Source organism: Castor canadensis, chromosome 3, assembly GCF_047511655.1.
Source record: "Castor canadensis chromosome 3, mCasCan1.hap1v2, whole genome shotgun sequence".
Lineage (NCBI taxonomy): Eukaryota > Metazoa > Chordata > Mammalia > Rodentia > Castoridae > Castor > Castor canadensis.
The window spans coordinates 53,359,814-53,375,329 of record NC_133388.1 but is presented as its reverse complement, the minus strand read 5'-3'; the positions used below and the strand labels follow the sequence as shown (position 1 = coordinate 53,375,329).

The following is a 15,516-nucleotide window of genomic DNA, read 5'->3' as shown; positions in this document are numbered from 1 at the left end:
TTGTAAAAGAATAGCTGTGTAGGGGCTGGGAGTATAGCTTAATGGTAGAGCTCCTGCCTAGCATATATAAAGCCCCTAGATCCGATTCCCCAGCACCACAAACAACTCTGCAGCTGTAGGCAGCACCTAAGATGGCCACCATTAACTCCCACCACCTGGTATTCACAGCCGAAGCAATTCCTTGAATTTGGACTATATTAAGTGTCTTATTCTAGGGAACAGAGTATGGCTGAAGTGACAGGTACCACTTCTAATATTAGATTTCAAGATACTGGGTTCTGTCTTGGAGCCCTTTCGTGTACTCAGAGGGTACTCTGAGGGAGCTAGATGCTGTGCTGCAAGCTGTCCTATACAAAGACCCAGCTGCCCAATGGCCAGCAAAGCTATAAGGTCTGCTAACAGCCCACATGACTGCTTAGAAGTGGACCCAGCTACCCTTAAGATCATTGCAGCTTGACCAATACCTGGGTCGTATTGCAGCCTATGAGAGACTCTGCCAGAGACAGTTAAGTCTTATCCATATTCCTGACTCTTAGACATTGTGACATAATGCTTGTGGTCTTAAGCTGCCACGGTTCTGGGACAATTTGTTACACAGCAATAAATAACTAATACACAGCCATATTCTGCTTTTGCCTTCATCACAAGTTTTTCTAACAATTGCAATTGTGTGGTGAAAGGTCATTATTGCCTAAGATTCTATCAAAAATCTTTACCTCTGAGATACCCTGACTCAACTGTTCAGAAACCCTTTATAATTTACTGAAATCTTGAATTGTATTGTGGGCCTAAAACTCAAAGAAGTACAGTTGTTAGGAAGCATTAAGCAATAGGAACTCTGGAACTTATAGGGGTCTGGGCCAGGGATTTGAGGGAAACCTTCAGGGAAAATACTGCATGGTACTTGTGAAGGGAAGTCTCTGTTGCTTCCACAGAGATGGAAACACTTTAGATGAGGTCTTGTACCTTTTAATTGCCTTGTTAAATATGCAAAATATTTAATGGATGATACCTAGAAAACACCTTGTTAATTAGAAATAGGTTGCACTTAAGGAAATAGAGAAATTAATGATGAAAGCTCTTTATAAATACTGTTTCATGAAAGCTACAGATGCTCTGAGTTGCTGATAGAGAACTTGAATGAAAAGAGGGGATCATGAGTTCTTCCCTACTGTGAACTTCATCCCTGATGCCTAGCACATGAGGACTTGAGAGCAAAAGCTAGAAAGCAGTCACTCTGCTATGTACAGGCAGCCAGAAGATACAGCACAAATGTCATTGCTTCATTTATGACCTGTCTCTGTCCCCAAAATGAAGTTCCTGAAAATAGCAATTCCAGAACAAGGTCATCAGAAACATTTGGGGTAAATTACTCATGGGTTTGCTGAAGGAAGAAACTGAACAGGTGAAAATCTATAGAAAGTGAGAAATACCCAGGAAGGTTCAACAACTTAGACTTGGAGCAGTTATGGCAGATTTAGTTACACGTGTTCTTTTTTAAGCTTGGGCCAAGGTGTATGTTTTCATTAAAAATTATTTTTTAAAGGTCCGTTAGCATTATTTACTGTCTTGATAAGAAAGAAAGTTCTTTCATCTTTAAACTCATGGCTGTGTGGTCTAGATTTCAGCTTAAAAATATGCCTTTTCCCCAGACATGAGTAAGGGATCTGCTCACCAGCTGGCAGCTTCCCCCCATTTCTGGTCATACACCAACAAAGACTAATGGAGCCTCAAAAGGCAAGTCTCTAAGGGGGTTATTCTAGGAGGTAGAACTCAGGAGTGAACTCAGGGCCTAACGCTTACTAGACAGTCATTCTACCACTTGAGCCACTCCTCCAGCACTTTTTCTGCTGGTTATTTTTGAGAGTCTCACTTTATGCCCAGGCTGGCCTGGATTGTAATTCTCCTACTTGTGCTTCCCTCTGTAGCTGGAATGACAGGCACGCACCACTACACCTAGCCATTCAATGAGATGAGGGTCTCATTAACTTTTTGCTCAGGTTAGGCTAGCCTCGAACCACAATCCTCCTGACCTCCACTTCCAGAGTAGCTAGGATTACAGGCTTGAGGCCCCACACCCAGCCTAAGAGGGTTGTTAAATCTTGTGGCTGAGTCAACTGGAATAGAGCAAGATAACACCTTCCCCATGTGTAGATCTCAAAGTTCAGAACCAACTTTGAGGCTTTGTACTTAGTATTTCTGAGTCAAAAAACACTTTGCTAAAAATTAAAGATGAAGGTTTTTCTTTACTGATCTGAAGTGCTTCTGTGGAATTTTGTAGACGCTCCACTTCAATATGGAAAGAGCTTCTCAAGTATAAAAATCCTCCCTGGTTCCACTAAGTCATACATGTCCCTATTGATGGCCTTAGAAATTGTCGCAGAAAGGGAACATTATTATCTTGACTTTTGCTAGAGTGAAAATAAAGCTGGAGAAATAAAATGCCCAGTGTGTGAGCTTGGCTTACCCTCACCATCAAAGGGAGGCTCTAACACTCTTGTTCCCAAGTTGGTGCCTGACAGCTAGGAACTCCTTAGTAAATACTTGTTAAGTTAGTGCATTTGAGCTTTTACTCCCTGGTTCTGATCCTTCCTGGACCGTATTTAAAATCCAGGAGCTTCAAGTCAGGATCTACAAGTAACATGAGCATTAGGGAAGCCCAGCTGACCCTCGGATTGGATCCACAGCGATGGCACGTGGATTCACCAGGTCGGTGTGAAAGAGGACCTTGCGCTTGGACCCATCCAGCTGGGCTCTCTCTATCTTATCCAGGCCACTGTCTGTCCAGTACATTGTTCTCCGGAAGTGGTCGATGGCAAGTCCTTCGGGGCTTATCAAACCTACAAATAAAGCAAAGACAGGTTGGAGCATTTGTACAAAGGGTAAACTGAAGGAGAGACAGACCTGCTATAATTGAAGAGTTTATAAAACTAAAGCATGAGAGTCCTTAAGTCCCCAAACCTGGCAACCACAGTACTGGGGCCAGGCAGCACCACAGACCAAATTCTTAACTGTGAGCCATTTCTTTTGAGAAGGGATCATCTCATCCTAAGAATCACCTTTTGTCACCTTTTTTATTCCTTACTTGTGAACAGATTTGTTTTGTTTACAGAGAAGCCAATCTTGTACAACAAAATAAAGTGACTTTCACAGAACTTAACCTTCCCTGCTAGAAGAAAACAGTGGGGAGACCAGCATAAAACAGACAAGTGGCTTACTACCATGAAATGAAATGCCCAGTGTCTGCTGAGTGAAGCACTGACCTGAGTTGATGACAGTCTCAGGCTCTGCTCCTGGTTCCAAGCTGGCACGGCTGATCGTCCGTCCAGCAACATCTGTCCAGTACATCATCCTCTCCCGGCAGTCGTAGTCAATTCCCACAACTATGGAGCCCTTTGTGGACCAGATCATACAATTAGAATCAGGATCCTTGAATTTCACCCCTCATCCAAGTTCATGCATGGTTGCAGTGAGCAACCTTGTCCTGAAACCTTGCAGGGAGCAGTGCAGAGTGGTTAGACCTATGGGCAGTGGAGACCTCCCTGGGGTCACAGCCAGGCTCAGCCACTTACTGTATGACTCTACTTAACCTCTTGCCTTCATTTCCTTAAGCAGCACCTACTTCATGTGGCTGTAATAAAAATTAATATCCCAGATGCTTATAAGGTGTCCTTGTCAGTAATTATAGTAAGTTCCTCAAGTGCTGTTAGCATCGGCAATACAAACAGTAATTTCAAGAAAAAAATCAGTCTCACCAGTGGTTATAGGACGGTCTCAGCAAAGTCCTTAGTATTGAATGGGGCAAAAACTTTTCAAATGTTACCAGCACTTTTTGAAAGTCTTTCTAAAATTTGCCAACATAAGCCAATAAAATCTACTCTCCCTTTCCTTGTGAGTAGGCCGAGATCCCTTCCCCACCTGAAGTGCGGTCACCCTTAGCTCTCAATATAAAGCAAGTCTTCAGCTGGACTTCATAAAAGAACATCTAATTTGATGGGCTGTGATCACCCAACCTTTGGCTTATGAGGTTCCCCTCCTCCCCCGTCCTTACTGCTAAATGACAGTAATGCCTGTAATACTCCTGGTTTTGTGATACTCTTTTCTTCAGCTCCACACAGGACTTGCTTCATGAAGGTTTCAACACAGATTCCTATTCTGAGAAGCCTAGCAGATGTAAAAGCCAACATCTAAAGGCCATCTGGTCATCACTGAGGTCACACCAGGTCCTGGCTTGCCTAACAAAGCTTCTTGAAGCTTGGTTTGACTTACATCTTTGAGACAGCACAAGAGACTGTACAAACAAAATTTGGCTCTTGCAGCAAAGCTGGTAGTTTACATAGGGTACCTAACATCAGTACTTTAACTTGGAAATTAAAAAGTCATCTGGGTCAGGTGTAGTGGCTCACGCAAAAGGAGGAGATGGATCAAGGCTCAAGGCCAGCCCAGGCAAAAAAGTAGCTAGACCCTATTTCAAAATCTAGCTGGTGTGGTGGTTCACACCAGTAGTCCCAGTTACTCGGATGCATTCTGAGGCTGGTCTCAGAAGTGTGAGACCCTACATGAAAAGTAAAGTAAAGCAAAGAGGGCTGTGGTTCAAGTGGTAGAGCGCCTATATAGAAGTCTGAGGCCCAGGCAATGTGCCCTAGAGAAGAATACACATTCATAAGGGCCTCCATGAACCAGGATTCTTGGAGGAAAAGTCCCAATTTAAGTAAATTTCCCTAAATTGTGCTTATTACCAGGCCTTATTTCTCTTTCAGTTCCACCATGGCCATCACCAGCCTGCCAGTTAGGGATGTGCTAAAAAATGTAATGTAGTCATCTGGTGTGGCTAGAATAAGTGATGGTTAGCTCAAATGACTAGCAACTTCTTAAGATTCCACCTCTTCTAGAGAAACTTTTATCAAACAGCATGCTAGAGTTTGCTAGGGAAAAAAAACCCCCAAAACCTTGAATCTTAAAAAGGAAGAAAAAAAAGCTACATCTTTTTCTGAACACTGGTTGCTTTAAGGCTTTTTGGAACCAAATAAGTACTTCATTAACAGAAGTAAATGTGAACATGAACACTGGTACTTATTCCCTCTTGAAAGAGCAAGTATCCTGAGTGTGAGGTTTAGAAACAGTCAGACATTTCCATTGCATGTGTCAATGCCTTTTGGGATCCCCCTTCTTTTTTTCCCACTGTAGAGAAGAAATCCTTCCAAATTGGGGTGCCTTGGCAATAGGGAGGCTGCAGGCTCAAGAAACAGCAGATATCCTAGGGAAGGTTCCATCCACTCCCAGCAGAGCACTCTTCCAAAATCTCCACAATGAAGGAGTCGGAAGTTAGGAAAGAGGTGAGTCACGGTGACATGACCAAACTGGGGCTGGGGGAGGGGACCTGCAACAGTGAGGCAGTCACAGCTGATTTCTCAACTGACCATAGAAGTCAAACACTATAGCCATCACTGCCTACCCTTCTCACTTCTAGGATGAATGGAACCTGAGAAGAACCCCAGGAACTTGGGTTAAGAGCCTGTCTATTTTCCCTAGGACCATCATACAGTCCCACATCCTGCCAACTCTGAAATTCCATTTCCACATATCTGAAATGCCACAAACCCACAGGAGACAGCAGCTGGGGTCAGACAGACATGACTCCAGCAACAGAAAGCCCCACTTCTGTAGTGGCGGCACCAGGCCTGTTGAAGATGGATTGCAGCTCCTAAGTGCCCCAGGATTTTCTATACTTGTAGTCCCCTGCCCCTAGCACCACCTGCACAGGGCCGGCAGGAAGTCATGCAGCCCCGCCCTTCAGGGAACTCTACTTTACATGCAGTGACAGCAAGGTCCTGGCCATGTCCTTCTGAAGTCTGGAGCCATTGAGGGGCAAATGGCCGATCTGCTGGCCCTGGGCATAGAGCAGGAAGGTTCCCACAGATGGAGGGGTCACATCAGGCCGGGGTGTGGGCCGAACTGTGGGTGGAGCAACCGTGGGTATACCTGCCATGGGAAAGGAGAGGAATGGAAATAAGGGCAATTGAGAGGAGAAGAAAAGAAAAGTTATTTTCTCACATACCAGGGCCTCCAAAAATACTAAAAGTTCTTCCCTCTAGACAGATGTCCCGCAGACATGCTTCAAAAGAAATTCTGAGTTCTAGAATTAGTTATGTAAATCACTACCAATTACTAGAGAGGAAGACAACAAGACACTTCCCTGAGAACAAAGCAAAGACTTTGTTGTTGTTTCTGAGGGGATGAAACCTCTTTGAGGCCCCAGGGTGACACTGTTCCCTTTCGTCAGGGCTGGGGAGGGGGAGTAATTGCGTGTTAAACTCAGTTCCAGCTATTCTAATTACAGAAACTGCTAGTGCCAAAACCAAAGTTAAATTCACATTGAATCTTGTGGGGACCAGATTATAAATCAACACAGCATATTGATGAGGTGAGTTCTTTCATTAGACCTGGTGACCCCTTTCCTCCCCACCATCGCCTACAGTGAGCAGGCATCCCTACAAAAACACATTAGTGCCACTGAGGGGAGTTTGGCCTGGACCCATGCTTACATGCAGGGGTGATGCCTGGCTGCGAGCGTGTGCCCTGGACCTCTCTGCCATCTTTGTCCACACACCAACAGAAGTCGCTTTTCCCGTGGCACTGCAGGGGGACGAAGTGGCCTAGGTCATCGCACTGGGGCACATACTGGTCATCCCTGGGTGTGCCACCATAGTGCTCCAGCAGGTTTTCCTTCCAGCGCTCACAGACGGTCCGAGGCCTCTGGGTGGGCTCTAAGCAGATGTGGAAACAAAGTTGTTGGTTGCCAGCCAAGAACAGAAGACAGCATGAAGCTTATGATCCCCACACCTGGCCTCCTGGCCTTCTCCCTCCTACTGTCCAAGAAAGATCTCTGCCAAGCTCCTGGACGCTGGGCCAAGGAAGCAGCAAGTGTGTTCTAAGGAGTTCTTGTGAAATCCAGAGATCATCTTGATGCCCCTGTCTCCCCAGGCCAGGAGGAAATGCCATTGAGGCCCAGCCATATTAGGAAAGAACAAGAGGAGGTGCAATCCACAGCCTGGAGCTCCCTCAGCCTGCAGAGGCCCATGTGGACACCTGGCCTGTGCCCAGGGCACCCCTGCTGATATAGCACTTGTGCAACTCTCTGGAGACCCAGTGGCCTATGTGATACTTTAAGACAATTGTTACTCTTTCCCCTTTGCTTCAAACTTTAGGACTTGTTGCTGAGGACATCTTGAGCCTGGCTATTGTGCAGTAGAAAGTACCATTAAAAGCCAGGCTATGCCGTGTGGCCCTCAGTATCTACCGATTGGAAAACTACATGGAGTAAAAGTTAATGTAACTAATATGCAGAGCATAGCAGAGGTGGTGGCAAGAAACTTAAAACTAACTTGTAGACAACGCAGTTTCTAGAAATCTTCAGCATATTCCCGGGACTGCCTCAACACTGAACCTTTCTCTGCAGGTTCTAGCTTCCTGCCACCTTGCTGTCCCTTCTCTTTTCTTCCTTCCTGTCCCCTCCCTCACAGTTCGCACCATGCTTAAAGTCTTGCTGACTTCTGTGGCAGAGCAGTTCCCTCTCCACTCCTGCCTCAGTGCCACTGAGGCTGTGTCCCAAACGTGTGTGGCTCTGTCTGAAAAGACTCTGCTGCCAGTTGTTGAGATAACGTATTCATTTATGATTGGCTTACCTAAAAGACTACAAGAGGAGACACTTCTGTTTTCTCTTTAATCCCTGCAGCTCAAAGCCTATGGTCTGCAGAATCACATAGTCAAGTATGTACTTGGATGCAAAACAGAAATCTCAGAGTAAAACTAACCAAAGCTGGACCCCAGCTTTCCCGATCACACCTGCTCCTCTTCTAGTCTTTTCCCTATCAGTAAATAGCACCTCCCTTTTTCCATTGCTCAGACACGATCATCCTCAACTCCTCTTTCTCTCACTCCCTACACCAAAAAATCATATCTTTACTTCTCACCACTTCCAACCATCATCTTGTGCTGGGGTCACTGCTGACAGCCTTCTCATTGGTCTTCCTGCTCCTATTCTCCCTCCCCTGAAACCCAGAAGCCAGAACGTTCCATTTAAAACTCAACCAGAAGCCAGAACGCTCCATTTAAAACTCAAAGGTATTTCCCATACCCTTTCACTCAAAACCCTCCAGCGACTTCAAAGAACAGAGCTGGAAGCTCTGGACTACAGAAGGACAGTTCCTCTGGGAAGGGAGGAAGATGGTGAATCAGGTTCTCTGAGTTCAAACCCAGCTAGCCCCACTGCAAGACTTCCCAGGCTTGGGGAAGCAGATGCTCTGCAATTTGCACTACAGTTCATGCCCCATGGAAAGCAAAGGTCTCTGAGACCTCATGGAGAAAGCAGGGCTCTGACTTTCTCTCCCAAGAGGAAGGACTGAGAGAAGGGGGATTGCTACTTCCTTAAACACTTGCCAGCAACCTCAAGATGGGATTCTCTGAGAAGGCTCCCAACACAGCTCCTGCTCTACATTTTGAACTCCAAGTTCCATTTTGGTTCAAGGGGCAACCCAACAAGGCACATCTCTTGGTGTGGAATGCAGACACACAGCACAGTCAGCTTCTGGGAACTGGGTCTCGAATCATTCATTCATGGGTGTCCCGCTCATTCCTTTCAATCTGAAGCTATTTCTCCATCCAACCATGGATTTCTCTTCTGCTTTTGATTGGCAGGGGCTTAAATATTCTAACATCTTAGACACAGAATGTCCTCATTCCCCTCCAGCTGACCCCATTATGCAGATGAGACTAGTCAGAAATGGCTGCCAAAGCCAAGCCAGCACCAAAGGGAGAAGTCTGGGTCATGAGAAAGTCTGCACAAGAGAATGTGTCCCTGTTTTACTCATTAGCTTCTCAGCCTGAATCATTTGCCCTTAACATGTTTGTTTTAATAAATTTAATAGAATTCAGAATCACCCCCTGAAGCACCTCACAATCATCTGATTTTTCCAATTCTCAGCTGGAGGAGAACCCAGACTTTTTGGGAAGGTTTTTTTTTTTTTTTTTTTTGATGGTGCTAAAGTTTGAACTCAGGACCTTGTGCTTGCTAGGCAGGCACTCTACCACTTGAGCCATGCCTCTAACCAAGAACCCAGACTTTTTAAAGAGAAGCCATGAGTGAAACAGGGTTTCTCCCTATTTTTTTTTGGACCTACAGAATCTATGCCTAAACCAGAGACAAAGGGACTAGGATCTAGCCATTACCAATTTCTACCTAGCTATAATAATCAAGATTGCTAAAGAAGGCTGGTGGTGTGGTTCAAGTAGTAAGAATTCCTTTCGAGCAAACGCCAGTGCCACCAAAAAAGATTATTAAAGAATTAACAATCTTTTGGTAATCCTTCAGCTCTGTTCACTCTCACCTGAGAAATACCAAGACTAGTATTTTTGGAATACTTCTCAATAGTGAAAATGGATTTTTACATAGCAAGCTCCCAGATACAGGAATGGTTTTGGCTAAAACAGCATTAAACCAGTTTTATGTTCTTCATAATAGAGTTCTTCCATAATAAACAGAAAAGAAGAAGAAAGTTCTACCCATCTCTGAGTAATTCAACAAGGAACAGAAAGCTGCATCAACTATAAGTATTGGCTAACCATGCCCCATCCTGACAATGCAGAAGATAACTGATGTGTTCTTCATGAGCATCTCAGACTGGGTGAACAAATTTTTGTGCCTCTTATGAAAGCAGCTGAGGCAAGAAGGATTCCCTATCACCATGCTGGCTAGGCTATAGAGGGTGGGGTTATTTGATTAAAACTAACTGGATCTGACACAAGTTTCATATTTATTTTTCCTATTAACATTAACACAGCCTTCAGACTGCTTCCTGCCACTCAGAAGTCAGAGTTAAATGAGATGCTTACATAAGAAGGCACTTTTCCTTCTGGACAAAATGTCCAAGCTCTCTCAGACCTCTCACAGTGGCCTCAACTACTGACCTAGATACTCAATCTCAGCTTCCAGCCTGTCACCCAAGATGGATCTAAGCAGCTCAAGTCCAGGGTATAACAGAGATCCCACATGTCAATTGTGTGTATCTACTGGTACCTATATCATAACCATGCACCTATCATCCAAGTGTTCTTCGGAGGAAAGAGGCTATCAAACATGGCGACCAGCCAGCCCCGTTCCCACCATCATCATCATTTTGCTTCTTGACCCCAGGCCCAAGCTGGTACAAGGTTTCTTTCTTTGTGTTCACCTGGTGCTGGTCCACAGTGAGGTGGGGTAGAGCCAGGTGGAGTCTGGGTGCCAGGGACTTCATGGCCATTAGGGTCTACACACCAGCAGAAGCCAGTGCTGCCATGGCACTGCAGTGGCAAGAAGTTGCCCTGGTCATCGCACTGGGGGATGTGGAGCCGGGACCCAGGGTAGGCATGCTGTGCCTGGGCATAGCGCTGCTGGTGTTCACAGGGCTTCAATCCTGAGGCGGAGTCTTCAGAACCAGGAAAGAGGGAGATACAAAGGGAAAGGAAACATAATTGCAGTCATCTTCTTTATCAACTAACCACCATCAAAGTCTCCTGTACTGAGGGATTTTTTGCTACAACTGGAAAACACAATGACATAGGGAAAGCAGCAAGGTACTACTTTAGACTCCTGGATTCTTATTTTAGCTTTGTCACCATCTACCTAGTTTGTCCCCAAATTCTCTCAATTCACCCTGTAAGTCCTTAGATGAATGTAGGTAGAAGTCACCCAGCTCCTTCTGCAGCTCTCAGGGGTCTACTGCTATCTAGGGAAGATGAAGAGCAACCCATGGCATCTGACCCACTCCATTCTTTAGAGAGAATGAGTCAAATCCCATCCATCATCCAGTTTAAATCTGAGAAGCTCAGGTCAATGGCAAATGGCAGTCGTGTTGCTCTGGGTTGGTAAGCATCACAGTAGGTGTTTACAGCTGGCTCACTAATGTGTCCAGCTTTTATTAAGAGGCCTTTTCTCAATGTTTCATCTAAATGGCATTCATCAAGGCAAAACAGGTCACTAGGATAGTGAACCAGAGCTGCTCCTAGGTAGGAGAAGTGATGGCTTCTACTCCAGGCGTCCAAGAATGTTAGTCGCCAGTCAACTAGAGTAGAGTCAGCAGCAGGAAGTAACTGAAGGGAAAATCCAAAGCCTCAATAATCCACACACCAGGGCCCAGACCAGGCTAACTGGAGAGCTGGCTGAGAGAAAAAGACTACTGAATGAGCTCGGAGATTCACCCACCTAATCTAATCTGACCCTTGAAACCTTACCAGGTATGCACTGAAATCCATCCCCATGATATCCAGGATGGCAACGGCAGGAGAAGGACCCGGGGGTATTATAGCAGGTAGCTGCCGGGTGACATCTGTTTTCCGCACATTCATCAACATCTGCACAGGTCAGCAATCGGCAGAGAGAGAGGAAAGGAAGGAAGAGCATGACTTCACTGTACACAACCTGTGTAACTGCACAGTCTTGATACACATGGTCCAACAAATGGTCAACTTCAGAAGATCTTTGGGCATGAGCAGAAAAATGCTAAAACCTAAAGATAAGCTTAACAGGAAAAACAAGACAAGGAGCATGTAAGTTACCATATAAGACTAAGAATGTTTGGGGTAGGAGTCAAGTGGGTGGGTAATCAGATAAAAATATCCTGGAGAGTATTTCTAGAGCACCTTTCATCTGCAGTGAATTCCAGGAAGTTATTACCTTTGAGCTAACCTTTAAACTATAAATCATTAATTTCCTTTTGGTCATATTACAATAAAGATAAATATAGGTCACAATAGGTTTTTTTTCTCCTGTAGTGTTGGCACCATCTCCCTATAACACTCACATAGAGATGTAAAGGAGCCAGATAAGGCTTATCCTTGCCTGCTGAGTACTTTGGTTTAGAACCTCCAGTTAACCAGAAATTTGCTTTACCTTCCACTTTTAGAAGACAAAAAGGAAAAATGTTGCTGGCGTTTTCGAAATAAGAAAAGGACTAAATATGTTTGGAATATCAATATAAACAGTTCAGACCCCCACACTCTCCACATGGTAATCCACCCTGAGGATTTTCATAATCACTCAAATCTGTGAAATCTGAACACTTTGAACAAAAGCCAATTCATATCCTTTATTTTATTTACTAAAATCAGCCCAGGGTAAAAACAGCAAGTCACCCATCTTGCCCCCTCCTCTTTAAAAAAAAAAAAAAGAAAGAAACTCTGGGAATAGAATTCATCAAATTAATGTCAAGTTGATGAAATAAGCTCTCTTAAGAGGACAGGAAATCTTCCAGAGTAAAAACAAACAAAGCAACAAAAAAAAGTTAATGGTGCAAGTCTGATCTGATCTAGGTTTTACAGAACAAAACAAAGCATTAATCACGACCACAGTAACAACTAACACATAGAAAAAAGTGTGATGGGAGGATGGATGTAAAGCTGGGAAAAATGTGAAAGATCCACTTGGCACAGCACATGGCAGGGATGCACGGACTGGGCAGCTGGAAGCTAGCAGATGATGTGAATGGGATGGTAGGAACAGGAGTGGCTCCTCATCCAGCTCAGCCTCCCGTGATCCATGTGAAGTCCCTTGTAGGATTATCCCTTCCCTCCCTCCCCCCTGCTCTGGCCACAATCCCACAGAGCCACCTTCCAATAACCAAGGTGCTTTCTCGGGTACCCAAGCAGACACGCTGCGCATTACCCAGGCATTCTGTCACAGAGAGGATTCTCGTATTGTAATTAGCAAATTAGCATTCTGCTTATCCTATGCTTCTGGGCATTTAGTCAACAGATATCAGTTCCTTTGAGTCCAGAAAAACCCAGAATACTTAGCACAATGGAGTCTAATTCCACGCCAGAGGCTCTTCCTGAGTGAGCCACTGGCCTCCCTGGTTACCGTCATTTCACCTACTAAGACTTCACCTGCAAGGTTAGAAAATAAGCAAAGTTTTCTGGTTAGTCAATATCATCATCTTTAATTATTCTTGTGGTTGGCTCTTTGTCTCTTCAAAAGGACAACTCCAATGTCCATGTGGGCAAAGCTGGTGACCATCCAGTTCCTTGGGCCCAGAGAATGCTATAAAACTGGTTGTACAACCAAAGCTGTAAAAGTTAACATCAAGCAGAATGTAGGAAATTAAAGGTATTGACAGTACATATGCTAAAAGTACTTCTAATGGTAACAGGAACCCCAAGCAATGACAGGAAGCAGGAATTCCTGACACAGGGCCTATTTCTGGAGGCAAGGAGCAAATTCTTTTGATTACTTTAAACTAAGGGAGAGGGGATTCCCCACAACCACTAAGCCACAGATGTTATTAAAACTCACAGCCTAACTATTCACAATAGCCAAGTTATGGAAACAGCCAAGATGCCCCACCACTGACGAATGGATTAAGAAAATGTGGTATCTATACACAATGGAATTTTATGCAGCCATGAAGAACAAAATGTTATCATTCGCTGGTAAATGGATGGAATTGGAGATCATCATTCTGAGTGAGGTTAGCCTGGCCCAAAAGACCAAAAATCGTATGTTCTCCCTCATATGTGGACATTAGATCAAGGGCAAACACAAGGGGATTGGACTTTGAGCACATGATAAAAGCGAGAGCACACAAGGGAGGGGTGAGGATAGGTAAGACACCTAAAAAATTAGCTAGCATTTGTTGCCCTCAACGCAGAGAAACTAAAGCAGATACCTTAAAAGCAACTGAGGCCAATAGGAGAAGGGGACCAGGAACTAGAGAAAAGGTGAGATCAAAAAGAATTAACCTAGAAGGTAACACCCACGCACAGGAAATCAATGTGAGTCAACTCCCTGTATAGCTATCCTTATCTCAACCAGCAAAAACCCTTGGTCCTTCCTATTATTGCTTATACTCTCTCTTCAACAAAATTAGAAATAAGGGCAAAATAGTTCCTGCCGGGTATTGAGGGTGTGGGGGGGAGAGGGAGGGGGCGGAGTGGGTGGTAAGGGAGGGGGTGGGGGGGGGAGGGGGGGGCGGGGGGGTGCACGGAGAAATGACCCAAGCCTTGTATGCACATATGAATAATAAAACAATAAAACAAAAAACAGCCTAGGAACTCTGACCAACTCTGAAAGACTGGCCATCCTCCTGCCAATGGCTGTTGCCATATTGTGACACATGGTCACAGTAGACAGCGACTGTTAAGACTGGCCAGTAAGGAGGAGAACAACCCTGAAGAGATTAATACATCACACCTGAAAAATCCTGATCCCTAAGGTTAAATAACATTAAGGCTTCCTGAATCACAGTTCCTAACTTCTTGGAGGGCCTCAGGTCATGATAGAAAACGAGTCCTGGCATCCACTCCAGAGCCTAAGCTCAGTGCCAGCGATGGCCTCTCTTGGGGACATAAACACTGAGGGGTTTGCAGGGAGCCAGAACTTCTGCATGAAGAAGGAGAATGCGTACCCATTTCACAGGATGTCATGTCAAGAGAGGAAATGTGGAATGACTTTTCCCGTCCCTTGGCAAGGCAGGGGCTTTCCTTACTGTGTACCTGGGAGGAGGGAGTGACACTTGGGCAGCGGCAGGAAGGTTCATGGACTGATGGAAAACTGAGGTCAAGACAAGAGCAGAGGAATAACACAGCCTCTTTCCCATGCAGGTAAGGAAAGGTTGCTCCTTTCTGGTACGATTTGTTCTTTCATACTCTAGTAAGCTCCTAAAGAACCTGTTTGGAAAAGTGTGTTACAAACCCTCCATTTGGAGCTCATGCTTTGGTGCTTTGATGTATTTTTCTGCTCTAGTTCTGCACAGAACCCGATGGAACTCCTTGGAAACAAACTCAGTCACTAAACACCCCCACCACCCATTCACCTTCCAGCCCAATGTAATTCCCTGGGGTCAATTAATCTTGATCACCCAGGACCCCAGAAAAAGCTCTGGCTCCAGATCCTTGCTCTCTCTCTCTCTCTCTCTCTCTCTGTTCAGTCACGCATCCTGCTGGCTACATCATGAGGCATGTGGTGATCCCCTTCAGGACCTGTGAGTATAACAGACGTCCTTCTAAGCCTAATTCTTGTTTCCTCCTGTGTCCACACTGGCTTCACCATTCCTTATCTCAGCACAGAAAATCTATAGAAAATAATGTCAGTGCCTCCACTCATATTCCCCTCCTGAGCGATGACAGCCCTGGGTAACAGGCCGTCTGTTCCCTGGCTTCCTTGACTCACACTTTGCTCCTCCCTGGGAGGGCTCCAACTCATACAGTCTGTTCTTGCGCCAGTCACGAAGATCCATAGGACAAATGTGTCTGAGAACTATCCAGCTCACACCATACAGGGTAGAAATCACTCCAGATGGAGGGAAGCTGGAGAAGATGTAACTCCATTTGGATAAAAGCCTCCTGCTAGTGACTCAGACCAGACTGAAAACCCAAATCCAAGAGTAGCTTCTCCAGGGAGCCTGGTTTTCAATAAATTATGGCTGGAGAAAAACCCACACATCCTCTTATGGTTAGTTTGATGGAGTAAAAATGTGTGTGCCTCAA

At 45.0% G+C, this 15,516-nt stretch overlaps 1 protein-coding gene across 2 annotated transcripts in view; it reads right to left on the bottom strand.

Moving 5' to 3' along the window:
* Positions 1–15,516, bottom strand: part of Nid2 (nidogen 2) — a 63,020-nt gene that overhangs the window by 3,629 nt on the left and 43,875 nt on the right. For both annotated transcript variants that reach the window (XM_074067978.1, XM_020179508.2), the window contains exons 13-18: positions 11,269–11,388; positions 10,230–10,463; positions 6,546–6,767; positions 5,813–5,982; positions 3,264–3,393; positions 2,669–2,840 (exon numbers count right to left, since the gene is read on the bottom strand). In XM_074067978.1, coding sequence (XP_073924079.1) covers positions 2,669–2,840; positions 3,264–3,393; positions 5,813–5,982; positions 6,546–6,767; positions 10,230–10,463; positions 11,269–11,388 — 1,048 coding nt within the window. The remainder of the gene's footprint in view (positions 1–2,668; positions 2,841–3,263; positions 3,394–5,812; positions 5,983–6,545; positions 6,768–10,229; positions 10,464–11,268; positions 11,389–15,516) is intronic.